This window comes from Durio zibethinus, chromosome 4 (genome assembly GCF_047325235.1).
Source record: "Durio zibethinus cultivar Kanyao isolate XHJ-2024 chromosome 4, ASM4732523v1, whole genome shotgun sequence".
NCBI lineage: Eukaryota > Viridiplantae > Streptophyta > Magnoliopsida > Malvales > Malvaceae > Durio > Durio zibethinus.
Genome location: NC_143165.1, coordinates 717241 through 742155, shown reverse-complemented (window position 1 = coordinate 742155; position 24915 = coordinate 717241). Strand labels below are relative to the sequence as shown.

The window sequence follows — 24915 nt, the reverse complement described above, 5'->3', positions numbered from 1 at the left end:
TTAGTATAGATTAAGTAGTGTGATATCACTGCAAATTAATTAATTATTGGAGTAATAAATATTAGTTTATGTAATCATTTTAAGAATTGATATCGAATAATTTTAAATTTTAATATTTTAAAATTTTTTTATTTTAATTTATGAATTTTTTATAAAATAAAATAATATTGATCGAGTTAAAGATTTACGCCTCCAACCACTATAAAAATAAAATAAAATTGAAAGTCACAATCATTCTACGTTAAAATTAATGAATCTCATATGTTGTAATTATCTTTCTTATTGCTAGTATTATTATGTTGTTGTTATCATTTTAAATGAGAGAAAAAGCTTAGTTGGCTCAACCTTTGTTTGAGAAAATGATAATCGCATCATATGTTTTCATTGTTTTTTATGTACCATGCCATAATATATAGATCCAAAAATTTATATCTAAACTTAACAAAATGGATAGAGTCGTTTTTAATCTTTTTTTTATGTGTGATTGGACACCTAAAGAATCTATTCTTTTAAGAAACTCCTAAGCTTGACTAAGAGTCCTTAAAAGAATAGGTTCGAATCTACTAACTAGAACAGAGTTCGAAAGTTTGATTACATATGAAAAAGGTTATAGCACCCTCACATGCCCATCCGTAAGATGGTACTATTTTATTTTAAATTTATCCTAAGATCTTGATTCTAATAGTTTTAAGTTTTTATGTTGAATATTAGAAATAATTTTTAAGATTCTCTATCAATCTAATAGAATTCTCAAAAATATTTCTTCACCTTAAGAGTATTCAAGGATCCCATTTGTTTCCTTAAAGCGGCTTCGTTGTCGAAAAAAGATTTATTTATTATTCTTTTTTTATTGTCGAAAATATATCTAATTATTTCACAATTTGGGCCAAATTAAAAATATTTTCTTGTTTTAAATTTTTAAATTCTCCACCATTTGGGCCTATTTAAAAAATTTTTATTTATTTTTTTGGTTGGATTTCTAAATTTTTTACCATTTTGGTCAATTTAAAAAAAAAATTTTCAAAATTCTAAATTTTTCACCATTTGGGCCTATTTAAATTTTTTTTATTTTTTTTTTGTTTTCAAAAAGAAAATAATATGACAATTATTTTTATTGAAATTTCATTTAAATTCTTCCACCATTTATGATAAATTTAAAGAAATTTCTCACCAAAAGATTTTTAAGATTCTCGTCCTTAGATAATTATCAAATATTTTTCAACCAAAAAATTTTATTTGGAAAAGAATACAATTACTTTTATTGAAATTTCATCTAAATTATTCTACCATTTATGATGAATTTAGAGAAATTTCTCACATAGAGATTTTTTAAAAATTTACCATTTGAAATTTCTAAAAATCTCATCATTGGATAATTTGTATTTAATTCCAAAATTTTTATTTTTTTTTATTTTTCTTCTTTTTTTGTTTTGAAAATAAATATTAATTATTGTTATTAAAACTTTATCTACATTATTTCACAATTTGGGACAAATTTAGACAAAATTTCTTACCTAAAAATTTTATAAAAATTTATCATTTAAAATTTCTATAAATTCCATCATTGGATAATTAATATTTATTCTCAAAATTTATTTTATTTTTTTCCTTTTATTATTTTTTCAAATTTAATAAAAAAACTGAAAAAACAAACACATAAATTAAATATTAAATAAAATAAAAAATACCAAAAAAATAGAAGTAGCTCAGCTAGACCGATTCGAATCGGCTTGGTTTTAGATTCAGAAGACGACTTGGAGACTCAGCTTGGTGGTTGGGTTTACAACTCGGCTCAACTGGAACCAAAGGCAGGGATGCAGGTTGAAGCGGGTCAAGCGCTCAAGTTGAGTCGCCCAAGCGGTAAAACGTACGGATCTTAGGGTAAATTAAAATGTCAAAACGATATCGTTTTGGAACTACTATAAAAGGCAACTCCTAGCCTTTTCCTTCAGATTTCACCTTCCCCTTCTCTCTCTTCTTTTTTTTTCCTCTCTTTCTAAAATCGAATGAACTCCGATTGAATCTCCACTAGATTCTGAAAAACACCGTCGAAATTTGGGTTGGTTCACCGAAAATTACAGTAAGCTGAAATCTTTAACTGGATTCTGAGAAGCTTGCCAAAAAATTCAACTGGTATCGAAAAACTTATTAAAAAATTCAATCGATGCCAAAAAATTCACCAAAAACTGAAAATTTTTCATAAATCTGAGAATTTTTTAGATTTTTCAAAAAAATCTCTTTTTTTCTCTAAACCCCAAAAATCTTCAAAAAAAAAATTTTGAATGCTTGTTGTGTTTTTATTTATGTTATTTTTCTGTGTTCTATTCTCTAATTACTTACCTGTGTATCTATGTGTGACCTATTTGATTAACCTATTTGATTAACCTATATGTATTTCTAATCTTCTGATTTCCATGTATTTCTGTGATCTCTCCTTTCTATTATGTTTCTGTGTGGCTGTGTATGTATTTATAGAATCATATCATAAAAATTTCTAATCAGTTAGGAGTCCCTCTTCGATTAGATTTTCACATTATCAGAAAGCCTGAGAATTATTCTGGAGAGATTGAAACCAATTGCAATTCTGCCAGTGCCTATACACGGCAGAATTTATATTTTTCTTTTTTTTTAACTAATGTCATATTATCTTAAAATAAAATAAATAATAAAAAATAAAAATAAAATAACAAACAATTGGGCCAACTACTTGGCCTCATTGAATCAGGCCCAATAAACATTGGCCTAAACCCTGTTGGATCAGGTTCAAAAGGCTTAGGCCCGGATCAATTATGATGTCTACATATCAATTTTTATCAAGTTTAATTTTAAGAAAGAGAAATTGATTCCTTCTTCCATTTTTAATGAAACCAAATTTCTTCTTTAGGAAGAAACAATGAGATTCAACAAGAAAGAAATTTTGAGAAAAAAAAAAAAAGGTTCTTCAATTTTTTTATTACTATTTTAGCAAGATAGAAACATAATTCATATTATTTTCGATTTCAATTTTCATGTCATTTTTAATTTTTTTCCTCAAGTTCAAACTGATTTTCTAAGTTAAAAAAATTAATAATTAGGTTTTCGAATAAAATATTAATTTTTTTAATATTAAATTCAAATTATTGTAAATAAAATTAATAATTAGACACGCGGTTGACATAATTGCATGAAGGAAAACAAAGTCGGCCACAAATTTTTTAATATAATTAAATTTTAAAAAATCCCTCCTTTTATATAATAATAATTTAACTAAATTTCACATTAATTTTTAATATAATATATTCTTATAAATAAATATGTTTATATCTATAAACTATAACAAAATATCCCTAAAAAGTCTTAGGGAATGATAGATGTCCTTTATAGTAAAATAACTATATTACCCTTTTATTTTTTAGTTAATAATTAAGGGTTCTAATTTCTCAAAAATTTTACAGTGGACAGCTTTTTAGAAAGTAAAATGAAGATTTTCTTTTGATTATTGAGGATATTTACAGGTTTTTTCAGATCATATGGTATTGGACAAAAAATATAACATTACATGAAGATAGGAAATAGCATGTGTCATGTGTTTATTAGAAAAGTAAAAAAAATAAAGGAATAGAAGGAAGTTTGATAAGCAAAAATGCAGGTTGTTTGAAAAAAAAAAAAAACGAGAGACATAGAAAAGTTATGAGGGAAAGAAAATGGAGAGAAAAGAAGTAGAAAGATCTAAATAGAAAAATCAAAAAACTTTTCTCATTCTATTTTTTCATTTTTTTTTCGAATCATTATTTTCATTTCTTATTTTTTTTCATTCTTTTTCACCTAATACCTTTTTTTTTGTCATCAAATTGTTGAGTTTATGCCAAGACAACGGCAAAAATAAAAAGAAAAAAACCTAATTTGTTCGATATTTGATTTTTTTGGAGCTAATCTTTTATTTGTTTGCATTTTTAGGTTATTTTTCGTTTGATAGAATTGTCTTAATGCATGTGATGATATTTTTTATTTTTTTAAAATTTTATTTATGATTTTAAGGTTGATTTTTTTTTTACTATATTGAGTTTTTGTTGGTCTTTTTTTTTGTGTTAAATGCTTTATTTATATATTTATGATCATCTCACTACTTTTTTTTTTAAGATTTTGTCTTTGTACTTTCTTAGATGTAGTTGTTTAAGTTTTTATAAATTAATTTTAATGATCTATTTTTACATATCTTACACAAAAGTAATATATCTTTGCATGCATCTTCCCTCTAAGTTTGTGAAGGATTTATGTTGTTTTACCATTCAAATTGTCATTTTGTTTTAACCTTGATTTCTTGGGTAATAAGTTTAAGATTGTTTATATTAATATCAATAATTTTTGGCTAAATGCTCAAATTGAGATTAAACGTTTGAGTGATTGCTCAATTTAAGACTAAACGTTTTAATTTATACAAATAAGAATTAAATGTTATCGATTTATAACAATGTATAATTTTTTTCAATAAAAAATTTACTGTAAAAGATACGCGCCATTAAGTTTAAAAACTATTACAAAAAAAAATAACGTATAATTAAGCTTCCAATCCTTGAATGATAGATGTAAAGGCTTTTATCTTTTTTTTTTCTAAGCCTATTTCATTTCATTTTCTCTTTTTCTTTATCATTTCTCTTCTTTTTTACGAACTGAAGTCTGTAAGTATGCAAAATCTGCACCATGATTTCTTCTTTCGTCTTATTCTATCTAAATTTTATACTATTTTTTTCTTTTCTCTCTATTATTTTTTTCACACAAAAAAAAAAGTCAGTGGCGTCCATTCTCCCTACTTTACCCATATTTCTTTTCTACCCAATTCATTTAAGAAAATGTGGAATTAAGAGTTAGGTGTTTGAAAGTTTATATATTGATTTTAGGCTACTAAAAATGGCTAACGACTTAAATTTTATGCAGTGGTGAAGGGTTGTACTTCTGTCGCAATACCACCACCGATACAGCAAGCAATAATCTTTTAAGCAAAGATTTCACGAATGAGAATAATAGTAGTTGGCATGAGTACCCTTTAACTTGCTTGGCTTTTTTAACATTTAAGGTAAAAAATGAACTGTTTTCATGTCCTAATCTTTCACAGCTTAGAAAAAGTGATTCTTTAAAAGATTATTGCAAGCTTTTTTTGTTATATATTGACCTCACCACCATCATCACTAATCCACCATCAACACTAATTAAAGTATAGATCTCACTCTTCACCAACTTCATTAGCATCAAAACTTATTACAACAACAAAATAGTAGCAAAAATTTGAGTTTTGAAGATTGATTGAAAATAGTTTTTTTTTTTTTAAAAAGAACTAATTACTCTTTTAGAGAGAAAAATGAAGAACACTTCTATCTCATGTGCCAATTTCTAACTTAATCACTATGAAATAACCAACTCAGCTTGATTTTATTCTTTCATGCATGATAACGATATGTATCTTTCATAGCAAGATTTTTGTTGAAAAAAATTTTATATTGTTAGAAATCAATAATATTTAATTTTTATTTGTATAAATTAAAACGTTTAGTTTTGAATTAAAAAATCATCTAAATGTTTAATTTCAAATTAAGTATTTTAACCATAAATTTTTAGATTAAATTTGATGTTTAATTGTATCATTCTTATTACTCCGTCTATTAGTTTGTGAATTTTTTCAAATAAAAAAATGAAAAATACTTTCATTATTGAGTGCATTTTTCTTCAAGTAATAATGATTTTTTTAATGTACCTTTAAAACTTTAAATATTTTAAAAATTAAGTATTTTATCTATCAAATGATAGTTTACAATTTTTTTTGCAAATATTATATAGATTTATAAAATTTTTACAATATTTATTCGTAACAATAATAATAAATTAACAAATAATATAAAAATTAAAAACCATGGTGAAACGTGGGCTTCACCCTGGTTATTATTAGTATGCTCTTTATTTATTTACAGCCAAAAATTGAGAGAAAAGTGGGGAAAAGGAGTTTTCTGTAAATTCATCTCCGTACCTAGCAATTGCTCTTCGGAATTTCTGCAAAACCATTCATACCATAAGATTACGCCAACGCAGCGCGTTTCATTCACGACATCAAATTGCGCGTCAGCCATCGAACTAACGGAGAGGAGGCCTCCTAAGCTAAGCTGGTTGAGAACAACGGAAAGTGCAAAAAAATAAACTGAAAAAAAATAACTTTAATAATAAAAGAAACGAAATTTCCGCAGAAAATTTACAAATTACAAATGAAATAAAAGTTGCCTGCTTTAAAGATCTTTGAAAGGAAAGCAAAGAATTTTCCTTTCTGTATCCTACTCCAGGGTTTGTTTTGTATTTTCTTTTCTAGCCATCCAAACAGAACGGCAAGGAAAAGGACCTTTTTGCCGGGGAAAATTTTGAGGTTGTTGTTTCTTTTTTTTGAATTTTCTCGGGAAACAAGCAGAAACCATTGTTTTATTGTAAAGGGAAGGGAAGAGAAGATAAGAGCAAAGATGATGACGATGATGTCATCAGCGACTTCCGCAGCAGCAACAATAGCAGTAGACAAGGCAACAAGCGATCTTCTAATCGCTCCTGACTGGACTATGAACATCGATATTTGTGATTCTGTTAATTCTAATCATTGGTAAAAAGTTTTAATTTTTGTTTTGTTGTAAAGGGGTTGACTTTGAATTTTTTTCAGTTTAATTTCTTAATTTTTACTTGCATGCTATTATGTTGGTATTTATTAACTAAAAAATCATTTAACTAAAAAAAAATAATTGATTTGTTTTAGTTTCTTCACTGTTTCTATTAAAGTCATGACTGTTTATGATATGGTTGGACTGTGGATGTGAATTTGTCAGGCAAGCAAAGGATGTTGTAAAGGCTGTGAAGAAAAGGTTGCAGCACAAGAGTTCTAAAGTGCAATTACTAGCTTTGACGGTAAATTTGTTGGAAATTCCCTTTTTGGTTTCTTGGGGATTTCATGTTTGAGGTGTGTTTGTGGGTTAACCACGTGTCATTTTCCCTTTGTAGCTTTTGGAGACAATGGTGAAGAATTGTGGTGACTATGTTCATTTTCAGATTGCTGAGAGGAATATATTAGGGGAGATGGTCAAAATTGTGAGGAAGAAGGTAAGTTTTTGATTTTACTGATTCAATTATTACATGAATTGTTGGTCATATTCTTCTGGTTAAAACTATTTGTTGCTTACTTTTTGCCTTTTTCAGAAAGGATTTTTGCTACTTTTTTCCTCTTTTATGGTTATCTTAATTCAATGGCCTTTAGAATGCATAGAACTAGCTCATAGCCATTAGGCTTAAAGGGGTCATTGCGAGCAAAAGTCTACAATAAAAGCAAGAAAGGCTGGGAATGTAATTATGGAATGAAGATTTGCGCATGTGGTTGGAGGAAAATTAATGATGTAGCATAAGTCCTGTGAAAGAAGACAATCTTATTTCTCTATTGAAGATGCTTGGCATTCACTTCAACTGATGACTGATACTAGTGTCTGAATCTATGTACTACATACTAGCAGCCATATTTGCATCCCCTATTTGACTGATACTAGTGTTCTGAACCTATGCACTACATACTAGCAGCCATATTTGCATCCCCTATTTGACTGATACTGGTGTTCTTGAACCAAGGACTGATACTAGAGTTATTTTACCAAGGCATTACCTTGGCTGAAATGTAGTTTTTTTTTTTTTTTTCCTTATGCATGTTTTGACTTTTGATGCATGGATTCAGCACCTCATTTCTATTTATTTTGATATTGTTCTCACATTCTTTTTCTGGTATATGACTTTTTTATTAGTAGTATTATTTGTTAAACATTATCAATCTAAATGCTTCATCTGTCATCTCTTTCTATTTAAAATCTCAATCTTTCTGTCAGTTTTAATGAGCCTGACCGACTGAATTCTGCAGGCGGATATGCTAGTGAGGGACAAAATCTTGGCTTTGTTGGACTCTTGGCAGGAGGCATTTGGTGGTCCTGGGGGTAAACATCCTCAGTACTACAGGGCATATGATGAGCTAAGGGTAAGTAGTTAGATGTCATATTGGACTGTCATCAAGGACATAATATCCAAGGATTTCCACTTCTAAGATCAAATACTCTCATTGTCTTTGACTACTCTAGTGAATCTAAAATTATGACTGTGCAATGGCAGCGTTCTGGAGTAGTATTTCCCAAGCGTTCATCGGATGCAGCTCCTATCTTTGCACTACCTGCTACACGTGCAACCCTGAATCACCCCGGTTATGGAATGCCAAGCAATTCTTCTAGAAGGCTTGACGAAACAATGGCTACAGAAATTGAAAGTTTAAGGTCTTAATTCACTTTAGTTTTGTTTATAAAGTTTGTGTTCTTCTATAGGTGTTTTTGTCCTGTTCCTTTGGCTGAAATTTTCTTTGATTATCTTAGTTTGTCTAGCTTGGACTCTATGAGGGATGTTAACGAGCTCTTAAGTGACATGCTGCTAGCTGTAAACCCCAGTGACAGTGTGGTATGAACAAAAAATAATAAAACCTTTAATTTAATTTGAGAGTAAAATCTTTAACTGTACTCTTTATTTGTATTGGCAGGCAGTAAAAGATGAAGTGATAGTTGATCTTGTCAACCGATGTCGTTCCAACCAAAAAAAGTTGATGCAGATGCTTACAACTACTGGGTTAGTTGTCACCAAATTTATCTTCTTGAAATGGCATTAATGACTTTTTGTAAATAGCCTTCTCTATTATCTTTGTTCATTAATTCATCTATCAGGTTGCTCTGCCCAATTGTTGGGCCCATGGTTGGAAAATCTAGGACTAACAATGGGTGTGCACCTAGGGATTTAAAGTCCTTGGTCTCGAAAGCATTTCTTTTAATTATCATCTTCATGCTCCTCTTGTTATCTATGGCATCCACCTGTGTACTTGTGTTTCTTTGTTTTCACATGACGTGTGTGGATTTTATCAAAAGTTCTTTCTTTTGCACATGGTCTATGTGTGGATAGCAAAGGTTTTTTCTTGGCTATGTGGCAGAGATGAGGAACTTCTAGCTCGAGGTCTTGAACTAAATGATGGTCTGCAAAGCTTACTTGCAAAACATGATGCCATAGCTTCAGGTTCTCTCCTTCCAATTCAAGTTACAAGTGTAAGCTCCAAGCCAACTGAAGCAAGTACCTCCAACAAATCAAATGAAGTGAAGAATTCAAACCCAGCACCTAATATCAGTCCACCTGCACCAGTTGCTACTGTGACAAGAAGCCAGATTGATGAAGAGGAAGATGATTTTGCACAGCTAGCTAGAAGGTTTCATACATTAACCTCTAAATTCATCTTATATTTCCTGTCACTATCCTAGAAATGACTAATTTTATGTTTGTGTATACAGGCTTATAGTTAGGCAAAATCCACCTAGAGAGAATCAGAGCATTAATCACATCCCATGATAATTTATTTGTTCTTTTTTGTTAAAAGACAAAAGAAATGCACTTGGCTTATAAGTTTGTATAGACATACTAGTCAAAATCTTTTCAGTGGAAACCATCTCAAGCCTTGGTAACTATTCTTATCCTTTGTAGAAGGCCGAGAGCTTGTTGACCTGTTCCTATGTCTATGATCAATTATCATAGTTTTAAATGTGTTCAGTTTGGCTCAGTTCTTGACTGGTTCACATTTTGTTCTGAATGCAGGCATTCCAGAGCAGAGTCGACGTCTTCTCAGAGTACATCTGCTGGAAGAAGTCAAGCTATTGTGCCAATCAATAATACTACTGGAACAACTTCATATGTGCCAACAGCCTCAGCCTCTACTCCGAGCAATGCATTAGCTTTGCCAGATGCACCTGCACCTGCACCAGTTAGGACTACAAAAGAGCAGGACTTGATTGATCTTCTAAGCCTCACCTTGTCAACATCAGCTTCCTTCCCCCCTACCCCTCCTACACCATCTGCATCTCACCAAAATATACATCAGGTACCTGTTCCTCCTAGCACCGAAGGATATCCTTACGCTTCCCTAGCGTACCCTGGAAGTCAGGGACAGCTGCCATATAATAGTTATGTTGTTCCTTGGGCCCAGCCTCACCCTCAGAAATCATCCCAGCCGCAAGTCCTGCAACAGTATCATTCCCTACAAAAGGTACAAGTACAACCTCAACCCCAACCTCAAATTGATCCACAATCCCCACCCCAGAGCCAGTTCCAGGCAGAACCCCAGACTCAAATCCAGTCAAGTTCATTGTCTCAGGCCCAACATCAGTTCCAAACACAATCCCAACCCCAACTCCAGTTACAGTCCCAATCACTGCAGTTGCAGGCACAATACAAATCTCAGCATCAAGCACAACAGCAAACTCAACCACAGCTGCAAGCACAGTCCCAAAATCGAACCCAATCATTCTTACAATATCAGCCACATTTTCAATCTCAATATCCTCAATACTCATCTGGGTATCCCCCTCCGCCATGGGCCGCCACTCCAGGTAATTTCAACGGCCAAAATCACCTTTCGTCACCAAATAACATGTTTTCTACTCCCCATGTGAACGCTGCCACATCAAACCCCGTGATAGGGAGTAGACCCTTTCAGCACGTTAACCCATTCCCCACAAGAAGCAACGGAGCAATGATGAATAGGGATTCTTGGGCGGGTGTAGGTCCTAGGAACCCAGCTCCTGTGTCTGGACGGAAGCTCTTTATTCCATCATACAGATTGTTTGAAGATTTGAATGTGCTTGGAAATGCCGATGGAAGGCTTAAGATGACAAGCAGTACATCGCCTAGCTTGTCAGGTTCTTCTACGCAAGGTATGGTTGGTGGAAGGAAGTGAAGACACTTTCGGCTTTATGCAAGGATATGTCCATGTGAATACGGTGTAAATCCGTATCTAACGTGGATTTATCTTTTAAATTGATTTGTGATTCATTATTATTGTCATATACGTATAGATTTTCATGGGTTGTGCCTAAGTTGTTTATAGCCTCTGCCACCGCCACCGCCATCACCACCGCCATAGTTTTGATTGCTACTAAAACTACCAATTCGGTGCTCCAATTAAGGTGATTTCATTAGAAGGCAACCAATATTCGGTCTAGATTTAAGAATTTTTCACTTGGGGCTCTTCCGTGACCAATCTGCTTGCAATACTTGAATTATTATAATGACATTTTTTTTTTACAAATTAAACAAACAGATGGAACAATGAACACACTTGAAAAGGATGAAGACGAAGGAACAATGTAAAATCTACTTACAAGCAATTTACCCATTTATAACAAATTATTTGACAAAGCCCCCCATGAATATGTGGACGATGGGATTTCTTTCAAACAAGTGACCATCTAAACCGGAGGCTAATGAATTATACCCTATGTATAGCACACAATCTGCTGATTGTACGCCCCCATCCCTGAATTTCCAGGTAACACCCAAAGTGAAATTGTAAATGTGGCAGCACCATCCCAAACAGTCGAATGATACGATGCAAACTCAAATATTGCAACCATTAACCCGTATCTCTGACACCATGAAATTTATGCTGACACTTACATGCACTGTGTGCTACCTCCTGGATTCGTGAAATTGGGAAAGAATTAGAAGTTCATCTTGTCTGAGAGTTGTCATCAGCGTAGATAGAAACACAGGAATCAGCAGAACCAGCAGCAAGCAATACTTGGTAGGGATGGAAGGTAAGGCAGTTCACAGAACCAATCTTCTGGGCCATGAAGGTATGTTGGTATCGAATGGTGCCTAGTTGTTCCCCTTCCAGACTGAAGACTTTGATTAGCTGTTTCGCTGAGCCACTGGCAATAATTGGGGCATGTCTATGAACAGCTAAAGCTGTAAGTGAGCCCCTGTGAGCATCGATTGTAAGGTAAGCATCTCTTTGACTTCTAATATCAAGGAACTGAATATCACCAGCCTGGGATGCACTAACAATCTGAAAAATGAAATGAAAAGTTCAACTTTCTGTATTTCCTCAATCAAAACTTCTAATATCAACTTCTGTTCAATGAGGAACAAGGATGATGACAACAACAATTGAACATCTCTTTTTACCAGACATAAGACCAGTAACCTGCTTACCTTTCCTTGATCAAGTCCAGGTTGAAAGCCGATACCCATAACTCTTTCTACTTGTTGAGTATGTGGCCTAGTAGTGCAAACCAGCCTAAAAGATTAAAATGACAATCTTGGATCAGAAAATTCAGATGAGAACATCTAAGCATTTTCTTCTGAAAAATAAGAGGAAGACAAGTAATAAATGGAGGTGGATGTTAAGCACTGCAAAGACGGTCGAGTTTGCTGAGATTATGAGAGCAATATCAAAGTGTATAGTGATGACTGATGGACAAGCAAAATAATAGTAATAAACTCATTATAAGCTACTTCACTTCCACTAGTTGACTATAGCAGCTTTAAACAGTAAGGTCACGGGAATAAAATTAAGGGATAATATCTTAAACAGCACCTAAACTATTGCATTTTTTCTAATGTGGTACCTAAACAAAAAATTTCTAATGGGTATCTAAACTTCATTTCCATTTATTAAATTGCCCCAACCCCTAACACCATCAGAATAATGCTGATGTGGCATTTAAATACTGACACAGATGACACATGGCTGCCATGCGACAGTGATTGGCTGTCATGTCAATTTTAAAAATAAAAATGTTTCTAAAACAAAATTTCTATGAAAATTTTATTTTTTTTATTTTTAAAAATGACATGCGGCTGCCACATGATAACCACATGTCATCCACATCAGCATTTAAGTGCTACATAGATGTTATTCTAATGGTGTTAAAGGGTTAGAGAAATTTAATATATGAAAATAAAGTTTAAATACCTGATTAAAAATTTTTTTAGTTTAAATAACATATTAGAAAAATTACAATAATTCAAGGGCCAGATGGGGTATTATCCCTAAAATTAACTATAAGGAAGGTCACATATTCAAAGCTCACAAACAGGTAAAAACTGAGTCATTTGTTCATTATCTTCTCAAAAAACAATAAAAAATTCATTATAGAGTGCTTACGAGTCAGGTGTTCGGCTGTCATAGAGTCTGACAGATCCATCCACAAAACCAGCCACAAATTGACCAGCATGAACTTGAGAAGAAGCCTGTAAATGTGGGGGGAAAAAAATCAATGAGGAATATGTGCAACATGAGGTAAACTCCAAAATTAAAAAGAAAAAAGAGAAAAAGAAACTAAGAATGGGCACCGAAAATCAGATGACAAGATAAAAATACAAGAGCTAGATCTTTAATGAAGATAAAAATGGAAAAATCACATGCCACTTTAATTCTTCACCAAGAATGGGATAAAATTTCACATTCCAAGTTGAAAAGTAAGTCAGGACAAACAAAAAGAATCAAAAATCAAAAAGAAACACCACAGCTATCTTAATTTACACATCAAACCCAAGAAACAACTTAAATCAAATGCAAAGGCAATGTATGATTCAAGCAATCTTAACATATAACTGGAACAGAAACAATAACCTCCTTTAACAAAAAATCCAAGAGAATTCTGTTAACCATTGGCTCGGTTAACTAAATATTCAGGAAAGCACCCAAATTAATAAAACTTAACAAATTTTCCAGCATAGCACATTTTCCACTATAGCATGCTTCTTATTTGACAACTTTATGGCGATATGCAGCAATTTTTCCAAACTTGTACATTCTGCAAGATTACTTCTTCAAGAAGGTACCAGTTGCTAGTGGCATGTATACAAGCATGCTGAATCCAATTGTTAAAAAACTTAATATAAATGCAAAGGAGATTGAAGACTCACCAGTGCTGAGATGCTGCAATCTGAGGACGACAGTATTGAACTAACAAGCTGCTCCTTATCCACATCCCAAAGCATGAAGGATATTTCTCCAGAAGAATACTAGTCAGGTGATATCAGAGCAACAAAAAATACTATATTAGGCATCAAACTATAAGCAACGAAAATGTTCTTAGATAACATTCTAGAAAAATTACATACAAGATATCCAGACTGCTGCTGCCAGTCCACAACCGCCCTCAAACTCCGCACACCAGGTTTGTGACCTTGGATTGAAGAAAATGCAGTAACGAGTTTCTGTTGGCCCCTCAGCGTATAATCTTTCCAAACCCGGATATTTCCATCACCTGCATGAGATAAGCCCTAAATTAATTTTACAAAACAAAAACCATCATGAAACATTAATAAAGGTGGAAAAGAATATTACATGAAGCAACAAGCAGCAAGCTGTCATCAAGCTCATTCAAAAGACACAGTTTAGAAATTCCCTTCTCCGGAAAATCATGATTATCAAAACCATTCAGGAGGGTGGATTCCTCATAATTCCATATCCTGAAAAGAAAAACCACACAATTAATATGCCAGCAAATAATTTCCAGAAATAAATTTTGAAAGAGTCACTAAGACCAACATATAATGAGCAGCACCAAACTCATGAACCCATTTCAGAAGCATTGCCATTTTTAAGTACCAAAACAAAAGCCACTTGCAGAAAGCAATTTACAATATATAACCTTTCATGAAGAAAACTAATTGTAGTTTAGCAACAGAACTTCTAAGAAACACTAAATATCAATCCTCTTTAAGAGCTTGCATCTGATGCACACAATGTGAATCAAAACTTGCCACCTTGTCAGATCTTTTTTAAAATCTATATTAATAAGATTCAAATTGATGCATTTCTAGTTTATAACTTTATAGACCATCAATGATTACAGTTCACCATCTCATTCACAATTTTAAAAACCTTTACCGATAATTGTTAGTTTCAATGAGATGACAAGTTATGATTATCAATTGATAATTTTACAGTTATAATCTTCTAGTAATAGGTTTATAATTTTAATAAAATTATCAAGGCACAGGATTATAAGTCAATTCACCCCAATAGATATATTACTTTCAGTTAATACTCATACCCATGGGTTGAACATGAGTAAAAAATCAATTCCTGATGGCATGTTATCTCAAATCATTTAACATTCAAACCAGGAATGACTTGCTCTAAGAATCCACTAAACCAGAAATCACATACCTGATCCGTTCATTCTCATCTGCTGCAATCACAACAGGAGAGAAAGGTTGCAGCAAGGCTGTTCTTGTACCTGTCTCAAATCTTGTATCACAGCTAGCAATTTGACTATTATTGTTAAGTTTGCTAACAGCTGCAAAGACAAAGAGAAACCTATCAGTTCCAACATAAAAACTGGCATAAGAATAGTATAAAAAGAACAAAAAACAAATAAGTTAAAAGGCATACATGAGTGCTGGCATTTAGCAATATGCTCCAGTGCAAATCTCTCCCGCTCTTCTCTTCTGGCCAGTAGTTCTTCACTATCATCAGATGCAGTAAGAAGTGGCTTGGAGAAGTGGCCACAACTAAAATTATAGATAGTTGATTGTGGAAGTAAACTGCGCTCTGCAACCACAGAACCAGAGCCTAGAAGCGGGTCAGCTAATCCTGAGTCAGGGGAATTCAACAGGCGAGGCCCCAACTCTAAAGAGTAAACTCTACGAATTCCTGTCAAGTAATTTTGTCGAGGAGGGCTAACTGGAGGAGTTCTAAATGTTAAAGGCGGATGACCTGTCAATATCATCTCCAAATTAAATATTGTAACTTTAATGTCTAAATAGAATAAAAGATAGCACCATGGCAAGCAGATATCAGGGAAAAGAAAGGGTGACAATAATCAGGATATGCATTATGAGGAACTGAGAACAAAATAGTTACCTCCATTCATGTCAAATGATGAAGAAGAACGAGCTAATCCAGCAAAACTAGGAGTTGGAGAGGAAGTTGTGGGTTCCCCAGGCCTGGCACCGCTACCAGCAGACTTCACAGATTTTGTTACTTGTTCAATCCCGATAATAGAAAGAACCCACCGGCCTAGATTTGCTATGCGTGGAGATGGGTCCTTAGCTAAAGTACACATCGCCAGAACACATTTTGAATAAATTGCATTGTCCAAATGTCTCAGCCTTGAACGATGAACGACACCATTACTGTCATTCAATATTCCTGAATCAGAATGTTGAGATGAATCATCAGAGAATGGAGATCCATGCATGATTCCAGCACTAGCAAGAGGACTGCTCGTGGAAACCCTTCCATCCCGAACAACCGCTGAGTTGTCATTTCCAACTCGAACCAAAGGACCTAACTGGGATGAAACTATATTTCCACTTCCTGTGCCATTAATGTTAGCCAGTGACGGCAATGAATTCAACAGGGAATTAGACTGAGGTTTCCAATATGCAGCCGCAATTGACTTAAGGTGCTGCTTATGTCCGAAGGCAAAGCGTGCTAGAGCTGCCAAGACAAAAACAAGGCATCAACATTGATCCACCAATATAAATCAGGAACATAGTAAATTTATAGTAAACCCACTCACAACCCCCAATCAGGAAAGAAAGCATTCAAAGACAGAATCGTGTTTGCACAAAACATGCAAATATTAGGCTCTAATGATAGTGTCAGATGCAGATAGACAATTTGTATGACAAAGAGTATACTAGGATCATAATTGCAATTGCCCTAATGTTTTGCATCACAACATAGCACAGAAATATTAGATACAGAAACATGTATGTTAAAAATTCAAGGAAGCTCATAATGATACAGAATTTGGACTATGTTACAGGTAATTCTGAGCATTTACAAAAGCTAATAGAAACTCTTCAGCCGTTTCAAACTGCTAAGTTTCTGTCACATACATTCAACTGTCATGATAATGTTAAAACTGGGGAGAACACACTAAGCAATTATCAATCCTAACATATGAAACATTAATGAGATAACCACCACATACCTACAGCAACTTCTGCCCGGACAAGAGGGCTTCCATCATAAACAACATTCAAAAGGCTTTTAATAATAATCTCAGCTCTACACTTTTCATCATCATCAAATTCTTCATCCCCTCCCACACCATCTCCAAATGAGTTAAACCCAACATCAAGCAAGGTACCCAATGCAAAAACTGCAGAAGCCCTAACCTGAAATGAAAACAACTTCTATGATTACAAGCATCTGTAACAAGCAAAATAGAAACTACCCATTTAAAAGAAACATACATAATTAGTGAGAAGATATACCTCTGGCTGAGGCTCAGAAAATAGAGAAGCACATATTGCAGGCGCATCTGCCCGCAGACCTATTATCTGAGCCTCGGGAAAATCCTCCCACAGCTTTCCAAGACACAGGCAAAGCCATTGAAGGAACAAGGGTTCAGTTTGTGCGTCATTTTGCATGGAACCATGAAGGTGCTTCAAGCAAACAGGGATTAACCCAGCTCCAATACAGGCTTCCTGGCCCAGTCTATGCCCATCTACAATGACAGCCAGAACAAATGCAGCCATTGCATGCTGTTCAGGATATGCTTCCACAACATCAAGAAACCTAATGAAATAAACATGACCGCCATCCTTTACCAGATCAACCTGACATGACTGAAATCCAAGATGACAGAAATTCAAAATTACTATAGTATAAGGTGAAAGGAATATGCTAACATATACTGCTGCAATAAGATATCAAAAAGAATAAGAGAAGAAGATTCAATTCATAATTATTTCGGCAGACTATCAACACATACTTATTTCGACACCTACAAGAAGTGCACTACAGTAACAATTTTAAACACACACATAGACCATGTAGAAGCTTCCACCACTGCTGCAATAAGATGTCAAAAAGAATAAGAGAAGCAGATTCAATTCATACTTATTTCGGCAGACTATCAACACATACTTATTTTGGCACCTACAAGAAGTGAAAACCTAGAATTTTCACCACTACAGTAACAATATTAAACACACACATAGATCAACTATATAGAAGCTTCCACCATATACAATAGAGAACTTAATGACTACTTAAATGTTAGGGTCAAAGGCAGGCAGGCACATGCTACTTAAATGTTAGAACAAGCATATAAGTTAAATTTTATGCAGAAATATTAGCATAAGAAAACAAATATTCATTCTAAAATTATGAAGCATCTATGGACACACCTTATCAAGTGCCAAAATCTTCGTCCATATGAACACAAGGATCTGTCGCAATTCTGGAGTGGTTGTTTGCAACAGCTTCAGAACATAAGGAAATATTCCAACAGAAAGGGCCTACAAAAAAGAAAGCACTCTGTAAGTAAACATCAACATAAAATGAGATAAAAAGAACACATAGCAAACACTACACCCATCGATAACTACCAGATCAACAGCCCAGGGTCCCATATCAAGGAATCTTCCAAGAAGAACCAGTGCACGGAATCGATGGCCTTGACTAAGCAAAACCTGAAACATCAACAGTGAGCTAGTAAGTCATTATATTAAATTTTTACATAATTAGTACTTATTAACTGTTTGCACATGTCAATCTTAGTGGCCCTGCATAACAGACTGACCTATCAATGGATATACTTCAAAATAGACTACTCTTTAAACAGGCATAACAGCTCAAATTTCTAGGAAATGGGATTTCAATTCAAAAATTAAGTTATTAGCAATTATGCCAATGGGCAGGGGAATTATTAAGGAGCATTAGTCTACCTTACCATCAAAAATTAACTTAGATAAACGAGGACTCAGTAGAGAAAATTTGTTTAGCATATATCCAACTAAATTTTTAAAATCACCATAAAATAAGAAGGGCAACCAAACAATGGCCATCATAGCAAGAAGGATCAGAAAATAGTACAGCACCTGAAGAACAATAGGCAATTGCTCTGGTGGCTTTTTATGCTCAGATCCATGGTCAAGCCATACCTCAAAAGCTGTCAGCTGATCAGTAAAAAATGGACTCGGCTGAAACAAAACAAAACCACACTCAGATAGAATATGGGAACACAAGGAACTGAAAATAGGCACCTTCTTGCCTTGCTACTATAGTAATTCTTGTCTGGCTCCACTACACATCAGGAAAATTCAGGGCAATAAATTCACATTAGCAAAGGACTTCAAAGAAAATCCTACCTGGAACTCTGCACTAGGATCCTCAACCAATGATGGAAGCTGAGAAAGGCAAATTTCAGCAGCCATGTCCCATGCATCCCTGGAAGGCACAGAGGAAAATTTTTAAAAAGAACTGAGAAACAAGTTGTAAAGTAAGTGAATATCCCCTGTAGTACCACATATGGTGCTGATGGGTCGTTGGCAACATTGGATGAGAAATTGGAGAACAATTTGCAGAGCGCATAATCCTCTCAGCAAGCAAAAAATTTCTGAACAAACTAGCAACTAGTAAATCCTGTCTAAACAATCTCCGAAAAAGGTCTGCATGACAAAAAGAAGTGTTAACTAAATAGATTAGAAGACAAGAACCACTTATATAAAAGAAAGCACACAGCTGATCAATTCACTCAAAGAACTACCATGAGGGAGAACATTCCAAGCAATTGTGTCTGTAACTGCAGTAAAAATCCAATTCAATTCTCCTAGAAGTGTTTTACGGTCATTTTGACGACCAGGAATTTTATCTATAAGTGAACAGTCAAGAGACTCGTAAAGCAATGAACGTGTGCAAAACCTGGAAAAGATAATAACCATCATAAGATTACGAAGCCCATTTTCCACAACATAACCATATATATTAAAATTAGAAAAAACTTACAAATTAGTAAAAATGCTCAATAAAGTGAATACCACTGTTATGATAAATGTAGAAACAGCAAAGAGTAAACAGAGAAACATGGCAAAAGCTAATTCAAAATGTAAATAAAAATGAGATATGTTTGGCATATTATTGGAGTATTGAAAGTAGTAATTAGTCCTAATCAATCATATCACATAAAACTTGCTAAAAGACAGATCAAACTGACAGAAACACCTGATAAATCTTACAACATACCCCAGGTCATGCTCACATCACCTGATAACTACCAACCGAGCAACTTCTGGAAACTAAATGTAATTGTTTCTAGACACCAAAGTGCAAGGGGAGAGTGACTCCTCAAACAGAAGCATACTTTCATCTTCTCTACATAGGGGAAAAACTACTTTGAGCTCAATATCATATAAGTTATTAAGCAGCTCTTGGAAAACCTTATAGATCAAAGACACATACAACAGTCAATTTACAGCTAATAGCCACCAAAACAACAGTGCACCATAACATTTTACATAAAGCATCTCATACAATTTCAAATTTCCAAATATACCACCTTACAGTGACAGTACCAACTCATTGAATTATAAATTCCAACAGAAGATAAAAAGAATTAAAGTATTACAGTTTACTTTATAAAACATTAAAAAGACAAGTAATGTAAGAATCAAGCAAAAAAAGAGGGAGAGATGAACAATTTTAGCCTTGCATTTTCATGATTCATCCACAGCATGGATACCAAAAAGGCCAACACTTCCCAAATGAAAATATAGACCTTAATATACGATGAGAAGTTTTACCATTTCAATGCCATTTTGATAGGTGTAGTAAGACAAGAGGTAAACACATCAGCAGGAAATTCAGCACTTTGAGGAAGAGTCTCATGTGCTTCACATGCAGCGAGCAAAATGCAGTCACGTGCAGATCCAGGGTAGTTAGAAGTGCCACAATCAAGAAGCTATTAACCAAACTCAAAAATCAAATCAAGTTAGAAAAAGAAGACAATAATATCAATTCGAATATAGTGCAAACCAGAAAATATACTATCAACAAATTGAGGATAGACCACAAACAAATACCTCAATAAAGGCATTAACAATCATTCCAGCAGCAGAGCAATCAATAACATATATAGAAGGCGTTCTTAACCATGAATCAAGGTCATTGATAGGCAAGGGAATATACTGTGTATAACTCTGCATAGGAAAATGATCAGGCTGAGCAGGGACACAATTTGGCAAATAATGCAAACTAAAAGAAACAAGTATTATTTCATAATGGTTAAACAAAGAACACCTTATTGAACAGCCAGATTTCACCATTTGCAGTTGGCTTTGGAACACCATGTCCATTATAATGAAATAGAACTCTCTCTGACTTGGCATATCTGCGACATTGATTACAAAGTTTCTTCACTTCATCCACTGTAGGATCAAGTTCAACCTTACAGCGAGCCTGGTCACAATTAACAAAAAGAATTAGATTATAAACTTGATAGAGTAACCTGAAAGGAAATATAGCATAGAAAGGTGTTCACACCTTGGGCTGCCACCTCTCATATTGATCTCTCAAGTTTTTCCCAATAGTTTCGAGTGCTTTTTGTGGTGCCATAGAAAAAGGATCTGCCACAATCCAAAAAAAGAAAAAGTGGAACAAACTAACTTTACAATGAAAAACATTAAATTGAATAATAATTTTTTTTTAGATTTTACATCATTTGGTCACGAGGGGATGGATGATGGAAGAGAAAATATAATGGAAAACTTATTTCATGTAATTGCAATACTAGAATTCCAACTTCTTGTTCCTCTTTCTTCTTGGCAACCAAAAAAAGGATGGTTAGTATATGAGGTATATATAGATATAATAGATATATAAGCATTCTTGAGACTGCATGTGTAAAACCATGTTCACAAAGCAATAAACCCATAAAAAGCAACAGTTTATGAACTCCCAAACTCAATAGTTCTTATTTCAATTTTCTATCCGATTTTCTGTTGGTTGTTTGCCACTACTACTTCTAACACCACACTGCAGTTAATACATGCTTGAAGAAAGGTACTCCTGCTGCTCAAAATTTATTTTCCTCTTTGAAAAAGCTCAGAAATTTTTAAAATAATTCAAATGATTCCCAACTACTTATAGTTAAAAAATATTCCAGTTTTAAAACTTACACAAATAGAGGTATTCGTTTTGTTCTAAACTGATAAAAGGTTATACAGAGAAGTGCTTAGCAGGAAGTATGATCGTAATTAACACTCTTGGATAGGAATTATATTAATTCTCTTAAGACAATCTAATGCAGAAATAAGGACAATTATAATGGAGCAGAGGGAGTAACAGCCAAAGGCAAACTCAATAGCCAATATTGAAAATTCATGCATGCTCAATGAAAGCCCCTAGCATTTAGTTCCTGTGCATGATAAAATAATAAAAACCTTATTAAAGGTTTCTTGAATATTGCGAGCATCAAAATGTTAAAAACCATTAAACAGCAAACATGCAAAAACAAGAGGACAGAATTGACTCAGAAAACATACCAATCCAGCACTCCATTCTTGCACAAGGAGATATCTTTATTACATCAGGTGGATCAACGCTAATATTTAAACATAAAACTAGTGCTACACATCCTGTCTTCATCTGCATATAAAGTTGAGAGTCAAGTGAATATGATCAACCCTCACATATCATGACAAATTAAAGGGAAATTAATTCTTAATGGATAATGTGTAATATTTATCAAGAAAAAACATACTATTATCTAAGAATCAAATTCAATCCCACGAAAAAAGAATTGCTTAATGTGCTGCAAGGAAACCGGACTAAAAAGGCTGCTTAAAGAAAAAAAGGAAAATCTTTTAAAGTATGCTATAGGAGAAGAGACTGTTAATAAATCTGGCATAGTAAAGCATAGTTTCTAACTATTTATATTCTTCCTTATTGTACATGCTTAGGCTTTAGAAATCTCTTTAAGAAGACATAAGAATCTTTCACAATATTCTCTCCTTATTTTGCTTTTAAATTCTAAGTTCACGTTAAAAGATAAAAATATAATAGACTCCACCATGGCATGTTTAAAACCCAAAGCTAAAGGAGGAAGTAGGGTAAATGTTACTTTACCACAGACAAAAAAAAAAATTGAACAAACTAAATTACTACTTTGAGGGCATCCAGCCTTTGCATCAGATGAATTCATACACAACTTACAATTTGAAATATGTTTCTTTGTCTTTGGTGCATCAAAAGGCAAAGAATGTACTGGAATGGCAAAATCGACAGGAGATTACTTGCTGTACAAAGTATTTAACTTTCTAATGAGTCTTGAATCTCTGATGTTTTTATATAGAACGAAATCAGGAATAGACTGCCATCTATTGTTAGTTGCCCACATGAAATTCAAGGATTTCACTGAAACTTAATTGACACTAATAATCCCCTAAGCTAGGCTAGAACATCTAAGAATTCCCCTCCCTTCTATTCAATGCACTAAAACCATATTCACAAGTTACTTTTATACCAGAAGTGACATGGGAATGGATTGATTTTAACAATTGTAATGTGACACATATAATTTTTTAATAACCAATATAGAAACTCAAAATTTTCACTCTCGAATAGCAACAGAAAATTCTAACTATTTGCACAACACCCATCTTTTGCTACAGCTGTCTAAATAAATTCCCATTTCACTTCTTCAACCAATGATTAAATATAATCAGTCAGATCAATGGAATAATTAAGGAAGAAAACGAGGCTGAAAGGAAAGGACTTACTCTGTCCTTTGGGCGCCATTTGGAGACCAGGCCACTATCAGAGGGTCCACTGGGCGTGGAAGCTTCAAAGGCAGCATGTCGAAGCTCGCATAAGACAGTAGTTTGAGGCAAGTAGGCCATGGTTGTAGGCGCTGTGGATGAGGAGGAAGCGCCATTGGCGTAACCGCTGGTAGATGCAGTATCGAAATCCCTCCTTTGAGAGGCCACGTCAGCAGCAGCATCATCCTCATGGTAGTCGCTGCTGCTACCGTTGATATGATTGGATACCGCCAACGACAATTGCGATACCGCCAACGACAATTGCGAGAACCGTGACGTCATCGGATCGCCCAATGCCATCCAAATCCCCCAAAAAGAAGCAAAATAAAGAAAACCCTCAGATGAAAATTTAATTAATAATAAAATATAATCTCAGCAAAAATTTCTCCACCCAAAACCCTAGCTTTTTTCTTGGAACTGATCGACGAGAGAAAGCGAGAGAGAGCAAGAGAAGAGAGGAGGGGATTTAATCAACGAAGCCGCTGAACCAGCGGCGCATACAGATTCGCCAGAGGAAAGAGAGAGAATCCAGCTCGAAAACTCGTGGAAAGAAACGAGAAGAGAAAAGAGATGATTTCAAACCCTAGAACAAACCCTAAGTGACGACGGCGACGGTGATGGTGGCGCATAGAACAGTGGCGGCACAAGAAAGTTATAAATAAACTAAAAAAAAAAAAAAGAAAGAGAGAGAAAGCAAAAAGAGAGAGAAAGGGAGGGGTCTCAACTCACAAATAAGGATTTTGTCAACAGTGAGAGTGTCTTGTTCCAGTGTTTGTGCGTGCGTTGCTGGATATTTGTTTTCTCTCTATTTTTTTTTCAAATTTTTTTTTAAGTTTCATTAATCTTTTATTTTTTAAAAATTTTTTTTACTTTTTTATAAAAAATCACAATTTCAATATAAAAATATTAAAAATATTTAAATTTAAATACCAAATGTGTTGAATGTAATCTCTTAAAAATAATTATATAAAACAACTAATTTAAACTCAAAATTCAATTTCATTTTGACAACTAAAAAATAATCACTATTATAAGAAATTTATTTAAAATCTAATATCTTTTGTTAATTTCACATTATAACTTTTTTTAGAAACTTTAGGAAGTGAGGGAAAAGTAAAATTTTTATTTTTCATGTGTTTTAAATTAATAAAAATTTAATTATTACTATGTTTAATAATTATTAAAATTATATTTCTATAATTTTTTTTATTAATGATTTATTTATTTATTTAACAAAAAGAATTTTTTAATTTTGATAATGATAATGAATTATTATTATTTTTATGACCACTTAAGACTAATTTTTTATTGAAATAAATTATAAGAACTTTCTTATACTTTAGTAAAATTTACAATATGATTCTTCAATTTAAGAAAATACTTGAAATTTATTATTATAAATTCAAAAATAATTTTCAGCATTAGAGATTTTTTAAATGATCATTTTTATTATTAACTGTATCTTTTTAATTATTTAAAGTAACAAGTAAAACAAATAAATATATGTAA

The 24915-nt window shown here is 33.4% G+C and overlaps 2 protein-coding genes across 3 annotated transcripts; one reads left to right on the top strand and one right to left on the bottom strand.

The window, feature by feature from the left end:
* Nucleotides 1-6153: 6153 nt before the first annotated feature.
* Nucleotides 6154-10931, top strand: LOC111287450 (TOM1-like protein 6). The gene is made up of 9 exons (XM_022878027.2): nt 6154-6610; nt 6831-6909; nt 7003-7101; nt 7901-8014; nt 8146-8303; nt 8400-8481; nt 8561-8646; nt 9002-9271; nt 9655-10931. Exons 1-9 carry the CDS (start codon nt 6477-6479, stop codon nt 10790-10792), a joined length of 2160 nt encoding a protein of 719 aa, XP_022733762.1. The 5' UTR covers nt 6154-6476; the 3' UTR covers nt 10793-10931.
* A 157-nt stretch (nt 10932-11088) lies between these two features.
* Nucleotides 11089-24173, bottom strand: LOC111287449 (regulatory-associated protein of TOR 1-like). 2 transcript variants are annotated; one of them, XM_022878025.2, is made up of 23 exons: nt 23368-24173; nt 22132-22234; nt 21131-21213; nt 20888-21046; nt 20671-20808; nt 20392-20549; nt 19359-19513; nt 19116-19260; nt 18961-19039; nt 18691-18792; nt 18199-18282; nt 17998-18108; nt 17080-17433; nt 16794-16980; nt 15716-16294; nt 15245-15568; nt 15020-15149; nt 14192-14316; nt 13966-14111; nt 13768-13866; nt 13004-13089; nt 12049-12133; nt 11089-11902 (listed from the first exon to the last, which is right to left on the bottom strand). In XM_022878025.2, exons 1-23 carry the CDS (start codon nt 23704-23706, stop codon nt 11564-11566), a joined length of 4110 nt encoding a protein of 1369 aa, XP_022733760.1. In that variant the 5' UTR covers nt 23707-24173; the 3' UTR covers nt 11089-11563. The 2 variants fall into 2 exon arrangements, with proteins under 2 accessions (XP_022733760.1, XP_022733761.1); XM_022878026.2 differs by having other exon boundaries at nt 20671-20787.
* Nucleotides 24174-24915: the final 742 nt, after the last annotated feature.